This window comes from Triticum aestivum, chromosome 6D, assembly GCF_018294505.1.
Source record: "Triticum aestivum cultivar Chinese Spring chromosome 6D, IWGSC CS RefSeq v2.1, whole genome shotgun sequence".
Lineage (NCBI taxonomy): Eukaryota > Viridiplantae > Streptophyta > Magnoliopsida > Poales > Poaceae > Triticum > Triticum aestivum.
In genome coordinates, this window is record NC_057811.1 from 11,742,378 (window position 1) to 11,757,038 (window position 14,661).

The 14,661-nt window shown below is 48.6% G+C and overlaps 2 protein-coding genes across 2 annotated transcripts; one reads left to right on the forward strand and one right to left on the reverse strand.

The window, feature by feature from the left end:
• The first annotated feature begins 2,607 nt into the window (after positions 1 to 2,607).
• On the forward strand, positions 2,608 to 6,712 carry LOC123143058 (transmembrane protein 120 homolog). Its single transcript, XM_044561833.1, has 10 exons — positions 2,608 to 2,917; positions 3,699 to 3,777; positions 3,882 to 3,976; positions 4,452 to 4,556; positions 4,657 to 4,736; positions 4,998 to 5,088; positions 5,180 to 5,287; positions 5,722 to 5,808; positions 6,075 to 6,143; positions 6,300 to 6,712. The coding sequence occupies exons 1-10, from the start codon at positions 2,705 to 2,707 to the stop codon at positions 6,459 to 6,461; spliced, it is 1,089 nt and encodes a 362-aa protein (XP_044417768.1). The 5' UTR covers positions 2,608 to 2,704; the 3' UTR covers positions 6,462 to 6,712.
• Positions 6,713 to 7,273: 561 nt separating this feature from the next.
• LOC123143057 (salt tolerance receptor-like cytoplasmic kinase 1) lies at positions 7,274 to 9,332 on the reverse strand. The gene is made up of 2 exons (XM_044561832.1): positions 8,552 to 9,332; positions 7,274 to 8,210 (listed from the first exon to the last, which is right to left on the reverse strand). The coding sequence occupies exons 1-2, from the start codon at positions 9,060 to 9,062 to the stop codon at positions 7,504 to 7,506; spliced, it is 1,218 nt and encodes a 405-aa protein (XP_044417767.1). The 5' UTR covers positions 9,063 to 9,332; the 3' UTR covers positions 7,274 to 7,503.
• Between the last annotated feature and the right edge of the window lie 5,329 nt (positions 9,333 to 14,661).

Sequence of the window (14,661 nt, forward strand, 5' to 3'; positions counted from 1 at the left end):
ATTTTCTTATGCGTCCCATTTGTCCAGAGAAGACAAATAATAATCATACAATGGGTTGTCACTTAATGTTATCTCCAGTGATTATTGTTTTTTATATTGAACTAGAGAATCTCCAACCGGAATTGCCGAATATGACCCCATATATGTCCACGGACGGGAGCCAATCACCCCCTATATCCTACTAGACATCCATACCCCTCATTTCCAAAACCTCAATTCCATCCAAACAAATTTACGTGTATAACTGAACAATACAAAAAACATGAAACAATTGATATAAACACACACACAAAAATAGTTTAGATTGGAATAATGCATAGTTAAAACGTAAAATTTATTCAGAGTGCATAGTTCAAACTGTAAATTCAATGATTTCCAGTATGGATCCACATATGCTCCACGAGATCACTGAGTAGTTGCATATGTGTCTAGGTATCTCAAAGTTGTCGATGTATCTCTAGGAAGTTCACAACATGCGTTGCATCTTGTTTCATGAGGCGGACATGTACTCCGGTCTTCTCAAAATCATGTGTGCGGACTGCTCCTTCGCCCACATCCGCCACAATCATGTTGTGCAAGATTACACAACAAGTTATGATCTGCCACAAATGTCTTTTGATAACACATATTTGTAGCCCCACGAACGATAACCAACGAGCTAGGAACATTCCAAATGCCCTCTCAACATCCTTCCTAACATATTCTTGCATTGTTGCAAAGATATGTTGTTTGTTACCTTAGGATCAGGTATAGTATTCACAAACGCCTCCCACCGATAGATGCCATTAGACAGATCGTACCCCATGGTGTAGTTGTGTGTGTTGACACTTGATGGTGTAGTTGCACGCTGGAGCCCAGCACAAAGGCTCTTGGACAATGAAGATCGTTGAAGCACATTAATGTCGATGTGAGAACCGGGCATGCCAAAGAAAGCATGTAAAGTCCACAAGTCCTTTGATGCTACTGCTTTAAGTATGATGGCTGCCTCTTTAGTGTGACCTTGGAACTGCCCGCACAAATCTGATGGGTGGTTCTTCCATTGCCAAAGCATGCAATCGGCTGAATTGAGCATACCTGGAAAACCTCTTGCTGTTGCAATTGCCAATAACTTTCTATGTCCTCCGTAGTTAGTTCTCTCAAGTACTCAAGTCCAAACACCTTCACCATGGCGTAGGAAATTTTTTCCATTCCCTCAATGCATGTGCTCTCCCCGTCCAGACGACCCCGTCAATGACATCTCTAGATGTACCATATGCAAGCATCATTAGAGTAAGCGTGCATTTCTGCATAGAAAGAGAACAACAATTTTCCACAACTATACTTCCTCAGCGTGAAGCAGATCATATGCGTTCACACATACACTATGCACAAGATCACATGATTCCTTATCCAAAAGGATTCCCCAAAAACTCATGGAATAGCCGCCCGGGTTTGAAGTAGTTGTCGTAGTGATCTCGTTATCTCTTTATCCTACCACATTATGTTGCCCCGACATCAAACCCTTGAATTTGGGAACATGCTCCTCTTTCTTCTCTACTTCTCCAAGGATGCTCATCATCAGCACTAAGTCAACATCTTTTTCGTCATCATGTCTGAATCCAACGAATTGATGAACTCTTTGAAAATGAATTTATCAAGCTCCGTAAGGAAGCTCATCATCCAATGAATCCATCGTTCCTACAAATGATAAAAAGAACCTAAAAAACAGCTCCGAAGTTTTAGTAAACACATGGCAGGTGAGATGTATATCCGACGGAGTAGGACGTACCGGGGCGAGAGGGGCGGCGAACGTGTCCGAGAAGCAATGAAGCCCAGGAGGGACAAGGGGCGGTGGTGGCGTTGTGGGTTGGGGACGGTGGCGAAGCTAGGGTGGGGATAGCGGTAGAGCTAGGCAATGGTGGTCAAACAAGCATAGAAGTGAGAGGAAGAGGGCAGATCGGGCAAGGGTTGGTCACATTTGAAGGGATTTGGGGCGGGTCTGACCTGTCGGATTTGACGTGTTGTACGCGTCCGGCCGTGCCCAAGCTACCCCAAGTACGCTCCACATATGGGTCAGTCGCCCCAAATTCGCTCCACATATGGGTCAGTCGCCCCAAATTCGCTCCACATATGGATCGGGTTTGAAGGTTCGGTTGGATGGCGATACTTTGTCAGATGGTGTCTGGACTGTGACGTAATGGGATGGAGAGGGGGTTCGGTATAATGCGCAATACTTTTCGGCTAATCGTGCCAACTTTAAGCTTATTTTATGAGCCAAAAATGACGGAAAATAGTAATAGGTGAACGTTCGCCTAGCAGAAACTACTAGCAAACGCCTAAACCGCGGCATGATCTTGATCCTACGGTGCGGATTGGTTGACTTTTTCACACTCAAAACTAAAGAAATGCCATGACAGTTTTGCAAAAAGGCCACCAAGTTTTCTCAATACGCAGAAACTGCCACACAAACGTTCGCAAATGGCATCTCATGTGGCGAACGTTCGCTCGCCAGATATGCCAACCCAAAAACGATGGTCACCCGTACGGTACACCGGCCCCGACAGCTGTCGCCTTCCATGTGGGCCCCGCGCGACCAGATAGGAGGAGGCAGACACGTCACGCGGGCACGGTCACCCACGCGAAGGGAGAAGCTTCTCTCTCTCTCCAACCTCCTCCGCCACCGCCGCGCCGCACCGCCCATCTCTCCTGCTCCTCGTCGGCGGCAATGGACGGCGGAGGTGACGGGGCCCAGGGCCTGGAGGAGCAGGCGGCGGCGGCGGCCGAGGCGGCGCGGGAGCTGCGGGACGCCGCGGCGGCCCTCGCCGTGCGCCGCGCCGCCGACGAGGACGCGCTGCGGCGCCGCGCCGTCGCGATCGACGCCGACGTCCGACGGCTCCAGGGCTCCCTCGCCCCCCTCGACCCCGCCACGCTCGACAAGGTCCGCGTGCCCCCCCTTCGCCCGCCCCCTCCTCTGTCTCTCTCTGCCTGATTCGAAATTCGATCCCCGTCGCCCCCTCCTCGCGCCGCGGCCCACGCTGCGGCCAGCTCTCGAGGCAGCACCGTGTGGCCTCAGGGCGTGCCTTCTCCGCGTCGCTGCTGCCTCGCGCCCGCGCGCGTGCCTAGAGATGCGGGCTCCGCGTGTGTGTGCGGCATCGGAATCTGCTCCCTGATCCGGTTGAATTCGCTGCTGTACGAAGATGTGGCGCTTCTTATTGGCCCAGGAGTGCACGGATTTGTGGCGCGCGCATCGAATTGCTGGATGCTGGCCAATCAGTCGCTGCTTCATCTCGCCTGAGCACTAGGATTTCCTCTTCACCAGTTCTCGAGCTGACACAGTATATAGTTGGGCTAACACCAACCTTGCAGTGCGAAGCTAGAGATTATTACTCCATATGCTAGAGATTATTCATCTGAAGCTAGAGATTATTAAGCCCAGAATTGTTCATCTGAAGCTACAGATTATTGCTCCATATGCTAGCCACACGCATCTTGCAAAGTGCTCCCATGTGTTTATTGTTTTAAGAGTACTTCCATGTATTGTTTCGGCATGTACAAATGAAAGTATACATACTATTTTCTTATGTTCTCGTTTGTATTGTTTCAGTTGCTTAAATAAGAATCGCCGACTCCAGTTCCCGTTATGTTACCACTGCTTATCTTACTAGTATATATACTATTTGTCTTATGTTCTTGTTTGTATTCTGTTGCCATATGTGCAGGTCGAGGAGGAACTGGAGCGTGCCAGGGCAGCAATCTTGGACGGCGACGTGGCTGCGTTTCTCCCAAGCAAGGGAAATGGTCAGTTACATTTTGTTTCCTTCCTGGCCCCCATTTTGTCTGGGCTGAGGTTTAGTTGTTTCTTTATGAGTTGTGGTTGAAGCCCACTATGTCTGAACCTTTAGGAAAGTTCCTTAAGAAGTTTGTTGGCCCTGTGAATGTGCGGGTGGCAAGGAAGGAGGATAAGCTCAAAGTGAAGGACGAGTACAACAATTATAGGGTAATAATCTTCAGATGTTTTTCCTTTAGATATTGTGTGGGTACTTTTTCTGGTATGGTATCAAGAAGTAAATAGATTAAAATTATCTGCTTATATTCTTCACGACCTCCAGTATGATGATTAATGCATTCTGAACTTTTAACGATTTTTGTGGTGAAACATAAACTTCTAATGGTTGTTCCTATTTGTGTTGCATAAATTTTGGTTTATGTTAACAATATGGCCTATGTCACAGTTGCCCTGACACTGCTGACAACGATGTAAGCTAAATTTGAACTATCAACACCCGCAAAATAAAAATAAAAATTGAACTATCAAGATTATACGTCTGTATGTTCAAGCTCACAGTCATGCTAACATTTTTCATTTTTTGTTAGTGAAATATTGTAAGCTTGCTAACATTTTTCATTTTTTATCTTCCGAATTTCTACACCATGCCTGACGATCTAGATGGTTTAACCTTTTCTATTGGCAGGATAGGGCTGCCTATATGTTCCTGTTGTTTCCATCCACTCTCCTGTTACTGAGATGGTGGGTGTGGGATGGGTGCCTTCCAGCATTGGCAGTTCAGGTGTACCAGGTATTTGTTGAGTACTTTCACATACCCTGAGTATATTTCCTGAGCTCATCGCATCATTGTCCGACAGAATTGATCAAAAGACTATGTTTCCACTTTGCAGGCTTGGTTATTATTCCTCTACACAAGTTTTGCTTTGCGGGAGAATGTGTTGCTTGTAAATGGAAGTGATATCCGTCCTTGGTAAGGATCAAAACTTTCATCACTTAATATATAAAATTGTAGACTGCAGCATTCAAGCAATTCGTTTTTTGAAACTTGTCAGTCAAGTGTGCTCAAATTTTAATAAATGTCTTTATTTAGCTCTAAAATCTGGCATCGACACATCTGTTTGTTTTGTTCCAGCAAGGCCATGTTTATTTTGTTCTCCAAATCTTGCAAAATCAATTTCTTCTCCAAAGCATGACTATCTGATAATAATCATAAGTGCTGCTATATTTTCAGGTGGATATACCACCACTATTTAGCAATGCTAATGGCTCTTGTTAGCCTTACTTGGGAGATAAAGGGACAGCCTGATTGCTCGAGTAAGCAGGTATATGATACTTCTGTAGAAGTTGGTATGTTGCTTTGTTGTTAGTCCCAAATTTTAAAGACTATAAACTCACAATCTGGCCTTTTTGCAGAGAGGGGTACAGCTTTTCTTGCGTTGGGCAATCATGCAAGGAATTGCAATGCATCTACAGAATAGGTACCAGCGTCAAAGATTACGCACCCGAATTGCTCTGGGAAAGGTGAGGCCTTTCTTTGATTTAACAAATAGATCGATATGTGCCCTTTGCTCATTTAATATTAGAACTTTGCAACTTGAGTATAAAAAGAGTAACTAGTATTATTAAATAAGATTCTGATCAGTATCAACTGTAGATGATCCTGCATATAATCAAAGTATTCATGGAGATCTATAGTTGGTGCTTGTGAAAAGCAATTCAGTTCGCTTGTTGTTTAGCTAGGATTTGGAGAGAGCACTTGCACAAATAAATGAATATAAGAGTTGTGATCTTCCCTAAAATAAATCTTATGGGAAAATGCTTTTTTGTATACTTGATGGACTGTTAAATCGATGTTGTCATTTCTCTACCTTTTCCACCGTAACTTCTTGTACCAGTAAGAGTAATATTTCCTCTGTCTCTTTTTGATTTACTCTGTTGTCATTGACTACTTGCAGGCTAAAAGAATGGATGTCGTTGCTGGAGAAACAGCTGGTGTGGAAGGGCAGCTATTGCTACTATATCCTGTTCTTTTTGTATTACAGGTAGGTGTCAGGCGAGCCCATAAAACACGTCAGCTCTTAGTTTTCCCATAATATGGCAACTAAGCAGGGCCTTGGGAAACTAATTAGTGGTCGGTAGATGCCCAATTCTTGGTGGTCATGTTGTTTGGTTCTTGATACTTTAGTTACATGTGCCTTTACCTTACTGTTCAGTCGAAGTGAGAATAGAAGCAACAAGATGGCTAGTAGGCCATTATATTCTCTCTACGTCTGCCCCATTGGATCATCTTGGTTACTCATGTTTACAGGGGTTTGAAGCATATGTTGGAGTGTTGCTTCTTCAGACGGCTTGGCACGGGCTCACCTCTGAATGGCAGGCAAGTATCAACTATCAAGTCAATAGTATTCACAGTTGGAATCCTTTTAGTTTCCATGGGGATTAGGCTATGCACTAGTTAACTGTCAAATGTGTTGTTGTTTGGCCTATTATTCAGCCCCCCTGAAGTGACTCTTGTCGCCGCCCACCTTTCCAGGTCATAGTTTGCGGGATCTTGCTGGTGGTGATGGCGGTTGGCAACTTCGTCAACACGGTGGAGACACTGGCCCTGAAACTGAGGTTCAAAGCAAAGATGAAGAGGACAAGGCACAGGCAGGAGCCTGGCCAGGGCGGTGCGAATCGCCTGCATCAAAATTGACAATCCAGTCTGGTGGCACTCCTCCATGCCTGGAATGGAGACAGCAACACTGACAAAACCATCTCTTCTGTAAATCCTTAAATCGGTACACCATTTTTTGTTCCGTGTGTGCTCGTGGTTTTTCTTTTTCTCTTATATCAGTAAATTCGGCCCCGTAGCAATTTGGTCCCATACTCTGTTGCATGCACGATACGGCGACTCGACGGACAATAATCGCACTTTCAAGTTGGTGCAATCATTGTGTATTATTATTGACTGTTGCTTGTCCAGCACTTTTGACAGCAGGCATGCTTGAACAAAGTGTCTCAGTAGTAGTGGTGTAGTACCTGGCCCTTCAATTATTCAGTACTCTCCTAACCCAGGGCCTGAGTGTCAAACCCCTTTCTTTGTCCTAACCTACCCAGGGACTAATTATTCGGTACATGTGCTGCTATTTGCCCTCTTGTGAACATCTTGACCGTCCATTTTGGCCCTGTGTTTCCATCTTGTGGTCCAGGAAATTCTGTTGCTAGTGGACATCTGCATCCTGGCAATCATGAGAACACCACTTGGGACTCGGCGAAAACCATAGAAATCCCATGTATCACCATGATTGCAATTTTTATACATTGGGGATCTTGGTCCATTCCTTCCTCAGATCCTCCAACGATTATATATATATATCCAACTCCTTTTATAGAATCCCATAATATATCTATGTCGTCCGATACCTGCCCCTGCAGCCATGATTGAATGATCATTGGGCAGTGAGCATTTTTGGAACCAAGATTTCTCATTAGCCGACATCTTGATAATAGTAGTGCCATGTTGGGTAAAAGTTTAAACTATGCATTGTTGCATGGACAGGATTTTTATTGCACCCGTTTATGGAAGTAAGTGAAGTCGGATCATATTTACATCCCACTCAGTTCTAGCACTAGACACTAAACCAATCCATTTTCTACCGCTAAATGTCTAAAACACACACACACACGAGGAGAAGGAGTAGAAGAAGATGAGGCTAATGGAGCTTCTGAAAAATGGGGTCCAGTGCTCCAGTCAGCTAGCTGGCCATGCGGAACAAGTCGAGCAACTTGAGGTCGCTCTCGCCGCCGTCCGTCGCCGCGATGGACCTCGCCGCCTTCTCCGCGACGGCGGCCCGCACCTGCGCCATGGTCGGCCGGAGCCCCGGCTGCGGCGCCACGCACTCCACGGCGATCCGCGCGACGTCGCCGGCCTCCACAGCATCATAGCCGTCGCCCAGCCTGCCGTCCACGAGCCCCGCCACCCCGGCGGCCCTCACGCGCGGCAGCACCCTGGCCGCGAGGTACTGGCCGCCGACGCCGTCCGGGCCCGGCGCGCCGGCGGCCGGCGAGCCGGTGAGGGCCTCGAGGAGCAGCACGCCGAAGCCGTACACGTCGGACTTCTTGGACACGATGCCGGTGCGGAGGAAGAAGGGGTCGGCGTAGCCCGGCGAGCCGACGGCCGCCGCGCCCCGGGCGGGGGCCACGGCCGCCGAGAAGGTGCCCTCGCAGGCCGACCCCAGGTCGCAGAGCCGCGCGCGGCCGCCGGCGTCGAGGAGCACGTTGGAGGCCGACACGTCGCCGTGCACGATGGAGACGGCGTCGTGGAGGTGCTCCAGCGCGGCGGCCACGTCGTGGAGGACCCGCATGCGGTGGCGCCAGGTGAGCGGCGGCGTGGCGGCGTGGTGGAGACGGTCCGCCAGCGTGCCGCCCGGCATGTACTCCAGCACCAGCGCGCCTCCCTCCTCTGCAAACACCACAACAAATTCAGTAATTTTCAATTCATCCTGTGTATTTTCCACACACCTGGCAATGATAAAATATGCTGTATTGCTGTATTTAAGTATGTATAAAATTGAAATTGAGTAGTAGTAGGAGTACGTTCTACTTCTACCGGCAGTGTAAGAAGGTGAAAAATTGTTTATTTGGATGAAGAGGAAGTTCCCTCTGTTGTTTCGTCGGCCACATGGAGGCGAGAGCGTGGAGTCAAAGCTACAGCGGCGGCAGGAGCAGTGATGGGCATTTGATTTCATTTTCATTTTCCTCTGGCGCGTGCGCGGCGGAGGAGGTGGAGGAGGGAACATTTACCGTGGTCGTCGGAGTAGGCGAGGAGGGCGACGAGGCGCGGGTGGCGGCCGACGCGGCGGAGCAGGTCGAGCTCGCGCCGGAACGCGCCGAGCCGGCGCTCGCCGCCGCCGCACCAGCGGTGCACCTTCACGGCGGCCGGGGGCCCGCCGGCCAACACGGGGATCCTGGACAGGTACACGGCGCCGCCGGAGCCGCCGCGGCCCACCACGGCCGCCTCGTCGAACCCGCCCGTCAGCGCCTCCACCTCCCGCCACGCCAGCCGCCGGGGCTCCGGCGCCTTGGGCTTCGCCCACGCCGCCGGAAGGGGCGGCTCCTGCTGCGGCACTGCTGGCGGTGCCGCCGCCCGCGCGGCGGCCTCGGGGTCGACCGCGGCGTAGGGGGCGCGCGCGGCGGGTGCGGGGGCCCGGCGGAGCGCGGCGAGGCAGAGGCGGAGGAGGAGGAGCGAGATGGCGGCCGAGGCGAGCAGCAGGAGGCAGAAGAAGACCGTGGCCAGCGCCATGGCCACGTCCATGCCGCCGCCGCCGGTGGTGAGCCGCCGCAGTGCTTGGCCTGCTTGCTTTCTTGGAGTGTGGGGGAAATGCGACGGAAGAGACACAAGGGGAAGGGAGGGTACGATGTATATGCATGGGAGAGAATCGGAGGAGGACAAAAATGTGAACTTTAGCCAGTAGTAGTAGTGGTGTGGTGGATATTAAACAAGATTTGATTATGTGCTGGTAGTAGTATACCAAATACATTTAGTAGGAACTTGCTGCTCATATCATTTTTCAAAAGAGAAAGCATGCAGGAATATATTGTCCAGCAGGAGTTTAATGAAATACACTTTAGTTGGAGTTTTTTAATGGGGCATGCGATTGTTTTTGGAGGCTTCCATGTTAATCAGTTGGTTCAAATTTAAACTAGGTATTAAATGTTTTTTCCCAAAGATTTTCTTTTCTGAAAATGATCCAGATCTACTATAAAAGTTTGGCAGAAGTTCGAAACATCTTAAACATAATAAAAATTACCTCGAAATCCCTGAACCGCCAAACTATCACTTTTCCTACCAGAATGATCTGAGGTTGATAATAATTCCCAAGTCTTTGTGCATGTGCCCATAAGGACCAACATCTTGAACTACAGTCGTCGCGGTTAGACTCTTAAATCATTTTGAAAGCACCACACAACGAGATCCCTAATAGAAATCGAAGTCAGAGCTCCGCCAACTTTGTCCAAACGGACGAACTGGATGACTATCGGATCTTGAAAGAGTAAGCTTGAAGAAGAAGCGTCACCGGCCACTCGAACATCGCTCTTGCAAGGACTAAAAAACCCAAACCAAAACTCTTGGTCGGAGCCAAGACACATGAATTTCCCTCCCGGCCAGTGGAGAGAGGCACGCGGAATGGTGACAAATCCACAAGCTCGCCGGCAAAGCCTAGAGAGGAAGAGTTTGCACTGGCCGCAACATACGAGGGAAAGAAAAGGAAAGAGTTAGAGATGTTTTTTTTCCCTAAGATAACAATCGTCCTCGTCCAAACAGTATTTGGATCTTCGTAAATTAAGAGGCAAAATACACCACTCAAAGGGAAAATTGAACAACTAATAATCATACTCGTCCTCCCAAGGTTACGCACGTACGTACTGCGTACGGCCGATTGTATTTAAGTTATCGGCATCGATGCATGCGTCGACACGTACGTACGTCACGTACACGGCCAACCGATATTGAAGTTCGAGCGTACACGTGCACGGAGACTCAGTGGCATTGTGGTTGTACCAGCTGGGTCGGAGCGAAGGTTCTCCCAAAATTTTTGATTTTGAACGAGAGGATTCCCTCAAAGTGCAGTCAGGCCCGATTCGCGAAGGTTGAATAGTGTCTCCCCATATCATTTTTCAAAAGAGAAAAGCATGCAGCAATATATCGTCCGGCAGGGGTTTAATGGAATAAACTTTATAGTTGGAGTTTTTTAATGGGGCATGCGATATTTTTGGAGGCTTAGATGCTAATGAGTTGGCTCAAATTTAAACTAGGTATTAAACGTTTTTTCCAAAGATTTTATTTTTGAAGACAATCCAGATCTACTCTAAAAGTTCGTCAGAAGTACGAAACATCTTAAACATAATAAAAACTACATCAAGGTCACCGAACCGCCAAACGGTCACTACTCCTGCCAGAATGATCTGATGTCGATAATAGTTGGCAAGTCTTCGTGCATGTGTCCCTAAGAGCATCTCCAATAAATGGTCCAAATATGAAAACATCTAACTTTGGATCGTCTGGGGCAAAAAACGCTGCTCCAACAGACGGTCCATATGTAAAAAAAAATTGGACCGTGGCCTCTCGGTGATGTAAAATTGAAAACTTTGTGATGCAAATTTACATCACAAGATGCAACTAGTCCACAACCGCGGTCGCCCGCCAACGCCCAACCGCTAGTTCATTCCCCTTCCGCCTCGCGGCCGCCCACCCGCACCCCGCCCGCTGCCGCCCCGCCGCAGCTCCCCGCTCGGCCGTCGCCCCGTCGCAGCTCTCCGACGCCACCCCGCTGTAGATCCAGACCCCCGCCGCCGATTCCACCCTGCCTGGGCCACCTCTGCCGCCGCGCCGCGCCGCCCCGACCCCGTCCGCCTCCTCTCCGGCCGCCTCCGCACCCCGTCTGCCTACTCCCCGACCCCGTCCACCGCTGCCCCGCCCCGACCCCGTCCGCCTCCTCTCCGGCCGCCTCTGCACCCCGCCCGCCTCCTCCCTGACCCCGTCCGCTTCCGCCCCGCCCCGACCCCGTCCGCCTCCTCTCCGCCCGCCTCCGCACCCCGTCCGCCTCCTCTCCGACCGCCTCCGCCTCCGGTCCGTCCTCCGCCCGGCCCCCCTTTGTCCGCCTCCTCTCCGGTCGCCTCCGCCTCCGGTCCCTCCGCCGCCCGCTCCCCGATGGCGCCGAAGAAGACGCCGAAGGGCAAGTTCGGTTTCTTTGGCGTGAGGGCGAAGCCCTCCGGGAAGTTCGGAGTGGAGTTCTCCAACGCCGGGCGGCGTTGGTGGCTCAACACGTATCCCACCACCGATGATGCCGCGCGTGCCTACGACATGGCGGTGTGGCGTGCCGGATGGCCGAAGACGGACCTCAACTTCCCGGAGATCGAGTCCCAGGCGGTGGCGGAGTGGCTCGTTCCGTAGGGCATCCAGATGGAGGAGATGCCGGCGAAGAAGGCGAAGAAAAGACCAGAGGTTGTCGTTGCTCCGAGCGAGAGCGACGAGGCTGCGATGGCTCGGTTTGCGCGAGAGCATCCGCAGTACGTCCAGGCCGAGCTGGAGCACTTCTGGAAGTGCGACATCGAGGCGAAAAAGAAGGGGGTGAAGAAGGAGGACGAGACCGGCCCCTCGACTGTGATCCCTATCGAGTCGTCGGATGAGGACTGGGGTGACTCTGAGGAGGAGGAAGATGGGTGCGATGACCCGACCAAGGATGAGTTCTGGGAGCAGTTCCGCAGCTCGGACGACGAGGAGTAGTTTCATCTAGTAGTTCGAATAAGTAGTAGTTGAATTTGTGTATGAAACTATGTTGAATTTCATGTTTGAACTATGTTGAGATGAAGTAGTAGTTGGTCGCTTTAATCTTTGTTTTGGACCATCTGTTGGAGTTGTTCTTTTCTTTACATCTCCGATTTGGACCATTTGTTGGAGTTGAGCATTTTTTGGAGCTCCAAAACGCACCATTTGACGGTCCATATTTTACATCTCCGGCTTTGGACCGTTAAAATTTGGACCATCTATTGGAGATGCTCTAAGGGCCGACATCTTGAACCACAGTCGTCGTCGTTGAACTCTTGAATCGAATTGAAAGCACCGCGCAATGAGATCCCTAACAGAAAAGTCAGAGCTCCACCGACTTTGTCCGTGTGGATCATCCTGTCACTATGCATGTCGATCATCCTGTCCGTCTTGGGCCGGCTGGGCACCGAAAATTGCTCATACTTTTAAAATTTTCACACCTGTATTAGTCCCACATCGCCGACTGATGATCTAGTTGACCAGCTTAAATATCCGGGTCGTCCAGAAGGGATAAACGTCTGACATCATTGCATCCTCTATTAAGGATATGGACTCTTACTTTGAATCTTCTATCTTTATCACATAGAAGATTCATAGTAAGAGTCCATATCTACTATGAATATTGGTGTCAGCTTTTTTTGAATCACTATGTGTCTATGCATCAAAATAAAATAAAAATCTACTATCATTACAGTAGAGGTATCAACGTATATGATCGAGACAAACTTGACACTAGATGAACAATCATCAGTCAATGAAATGCAATCCAGTGTCAAATTAATTATCTCGATCACACATGTGAGAATTGATAGACCTACACAACAACCAAGCTTGCCGCCATCCGCTGGCGCAGCTATTTAAGCTAGGCAGCGGCCGCCTCACCCGGTGATGTGGGGCTAAAATTCGGTTGCATAGATGAGAGATGGAGGAGCTTCGGTCGCTGCAGGTGGGAGAGGGAGGAGCTTCAATCGCTGCAGGTGGGACCGCTACGACCTGCAGCGGGGTCGGCGGGCGTGCCCGGGCGCCCCCATATCCGCCTCATATTTGGGCTGGATATGAGGAATGCCGGTCAGCCCGGGCGTTTGAGGCCCGTTTAAGAGGTCCGGTTGTAAATGCTCTAACTCACTAAATAATAAGAGGGACCCGTGTATGAAGACTTCCCGAGTCTCATCGACAAGGTCAAGCCGGCTCCGGTAAGGAAGCGGTAATAGCGACGCGTCAACGGCTCGTTCTGAAGGGCAATAGTGTTCGCTTGATCGTCTCGGAATCTCAATGTAATGATTTGTACTTTTGATGAACTTTTATAATAGATCTTAATCATTTTCTCCAGGAAAAGGGATATATAAAAAGAAAAGAGAGCAAAAGTTTTAGCCTTTCCATTATCACCACCTATTTTAATCTCCTTTGAATACATTTTCATCTAGCTAATCTCTGTAGAGAAATCTCACTGGGTCTCGATAAATGCCGAGCATACCCCCCGACGATTTTCCTTTTTTATGTTGAGTAGCGCGACGTTTAAATTCACATTTTTGTTTGCGGGTGACGTTCAAAAAAATTTGATTTTGAACGAGCGGATTCCCGTAAAGTGCAGTCAGGCCCGGTTCGCGAAGGTTGAATAGTGTCTCCCCATTTAATGTTTGCCCCCCGGCCGAGCCCTGCGCGTGGACGGCGGAATAGTACTATTGCTTGCTGGATCGATCGGGTGCTTAACTTAATTTAGATCAGTTTGCAGATGAGTTGAATATAGCTGCATATACCAGTCGATCAGATCAGTTTTACGGATCAGGTAAAGTAAACAAGTTGTAAATTGGTGCTCTTTCAAAAAGCTCCCATTCAACGGTATAATAAAATATTACAGTTTTGCCAAAGCATATCTACACGTACCCTAAGTACTATTGCACATCGAAGTCCTATGTCACTGGTTTTACGTGAAAATTCATGCAAGCATTCTCATTAGTCTTTTTTTCTTTCAGGTCTAGGGCACATCTAGATGTGCTTAGTTATTGCACATCTAAGTGACTCAATCAAACCAGACAGAAAAAGAGAAAAATATATTAAAAAAATGCTTGCACGAATCTTAGCATAAAATCAATGATACAACACATTGTGCTTTAGCAGAACTGTTTTTTTTTCTTTCTTGTTTGATTGAGTCATTTAGATGTGCAATAATTAGAGCACATCTAGATGTGCCCTAGACAGACCGTATACAAATTACATTGAGATTCTCAGACCACTAAAACATTATTGTTGCCGGGACGAGCCGCCGACGTGCCATCGATCAAGATTACATTATAAGTATTCCAAGTATGTAAAACACTAAATGGAAGGAATTTTAATTTTAGTTAGTATTTTTGTGTTGTACTCCCTCCGTTCCTAAATATTTGTCTTTCTAGAGATTTCAACAAATGACTACATACAGAGCAAAATGAGTGAATCTATACTCTAAAATATGTCTATATACATCCGTTAACCATTTGATATCTCTAAAAAGACAAATATTTAGGAACGGAAGGAGTATAACAAAGATCAGCGTGACACTTCCCTACATAGGATGCATGCCCAATGGGCATAAAAATGTGCATTC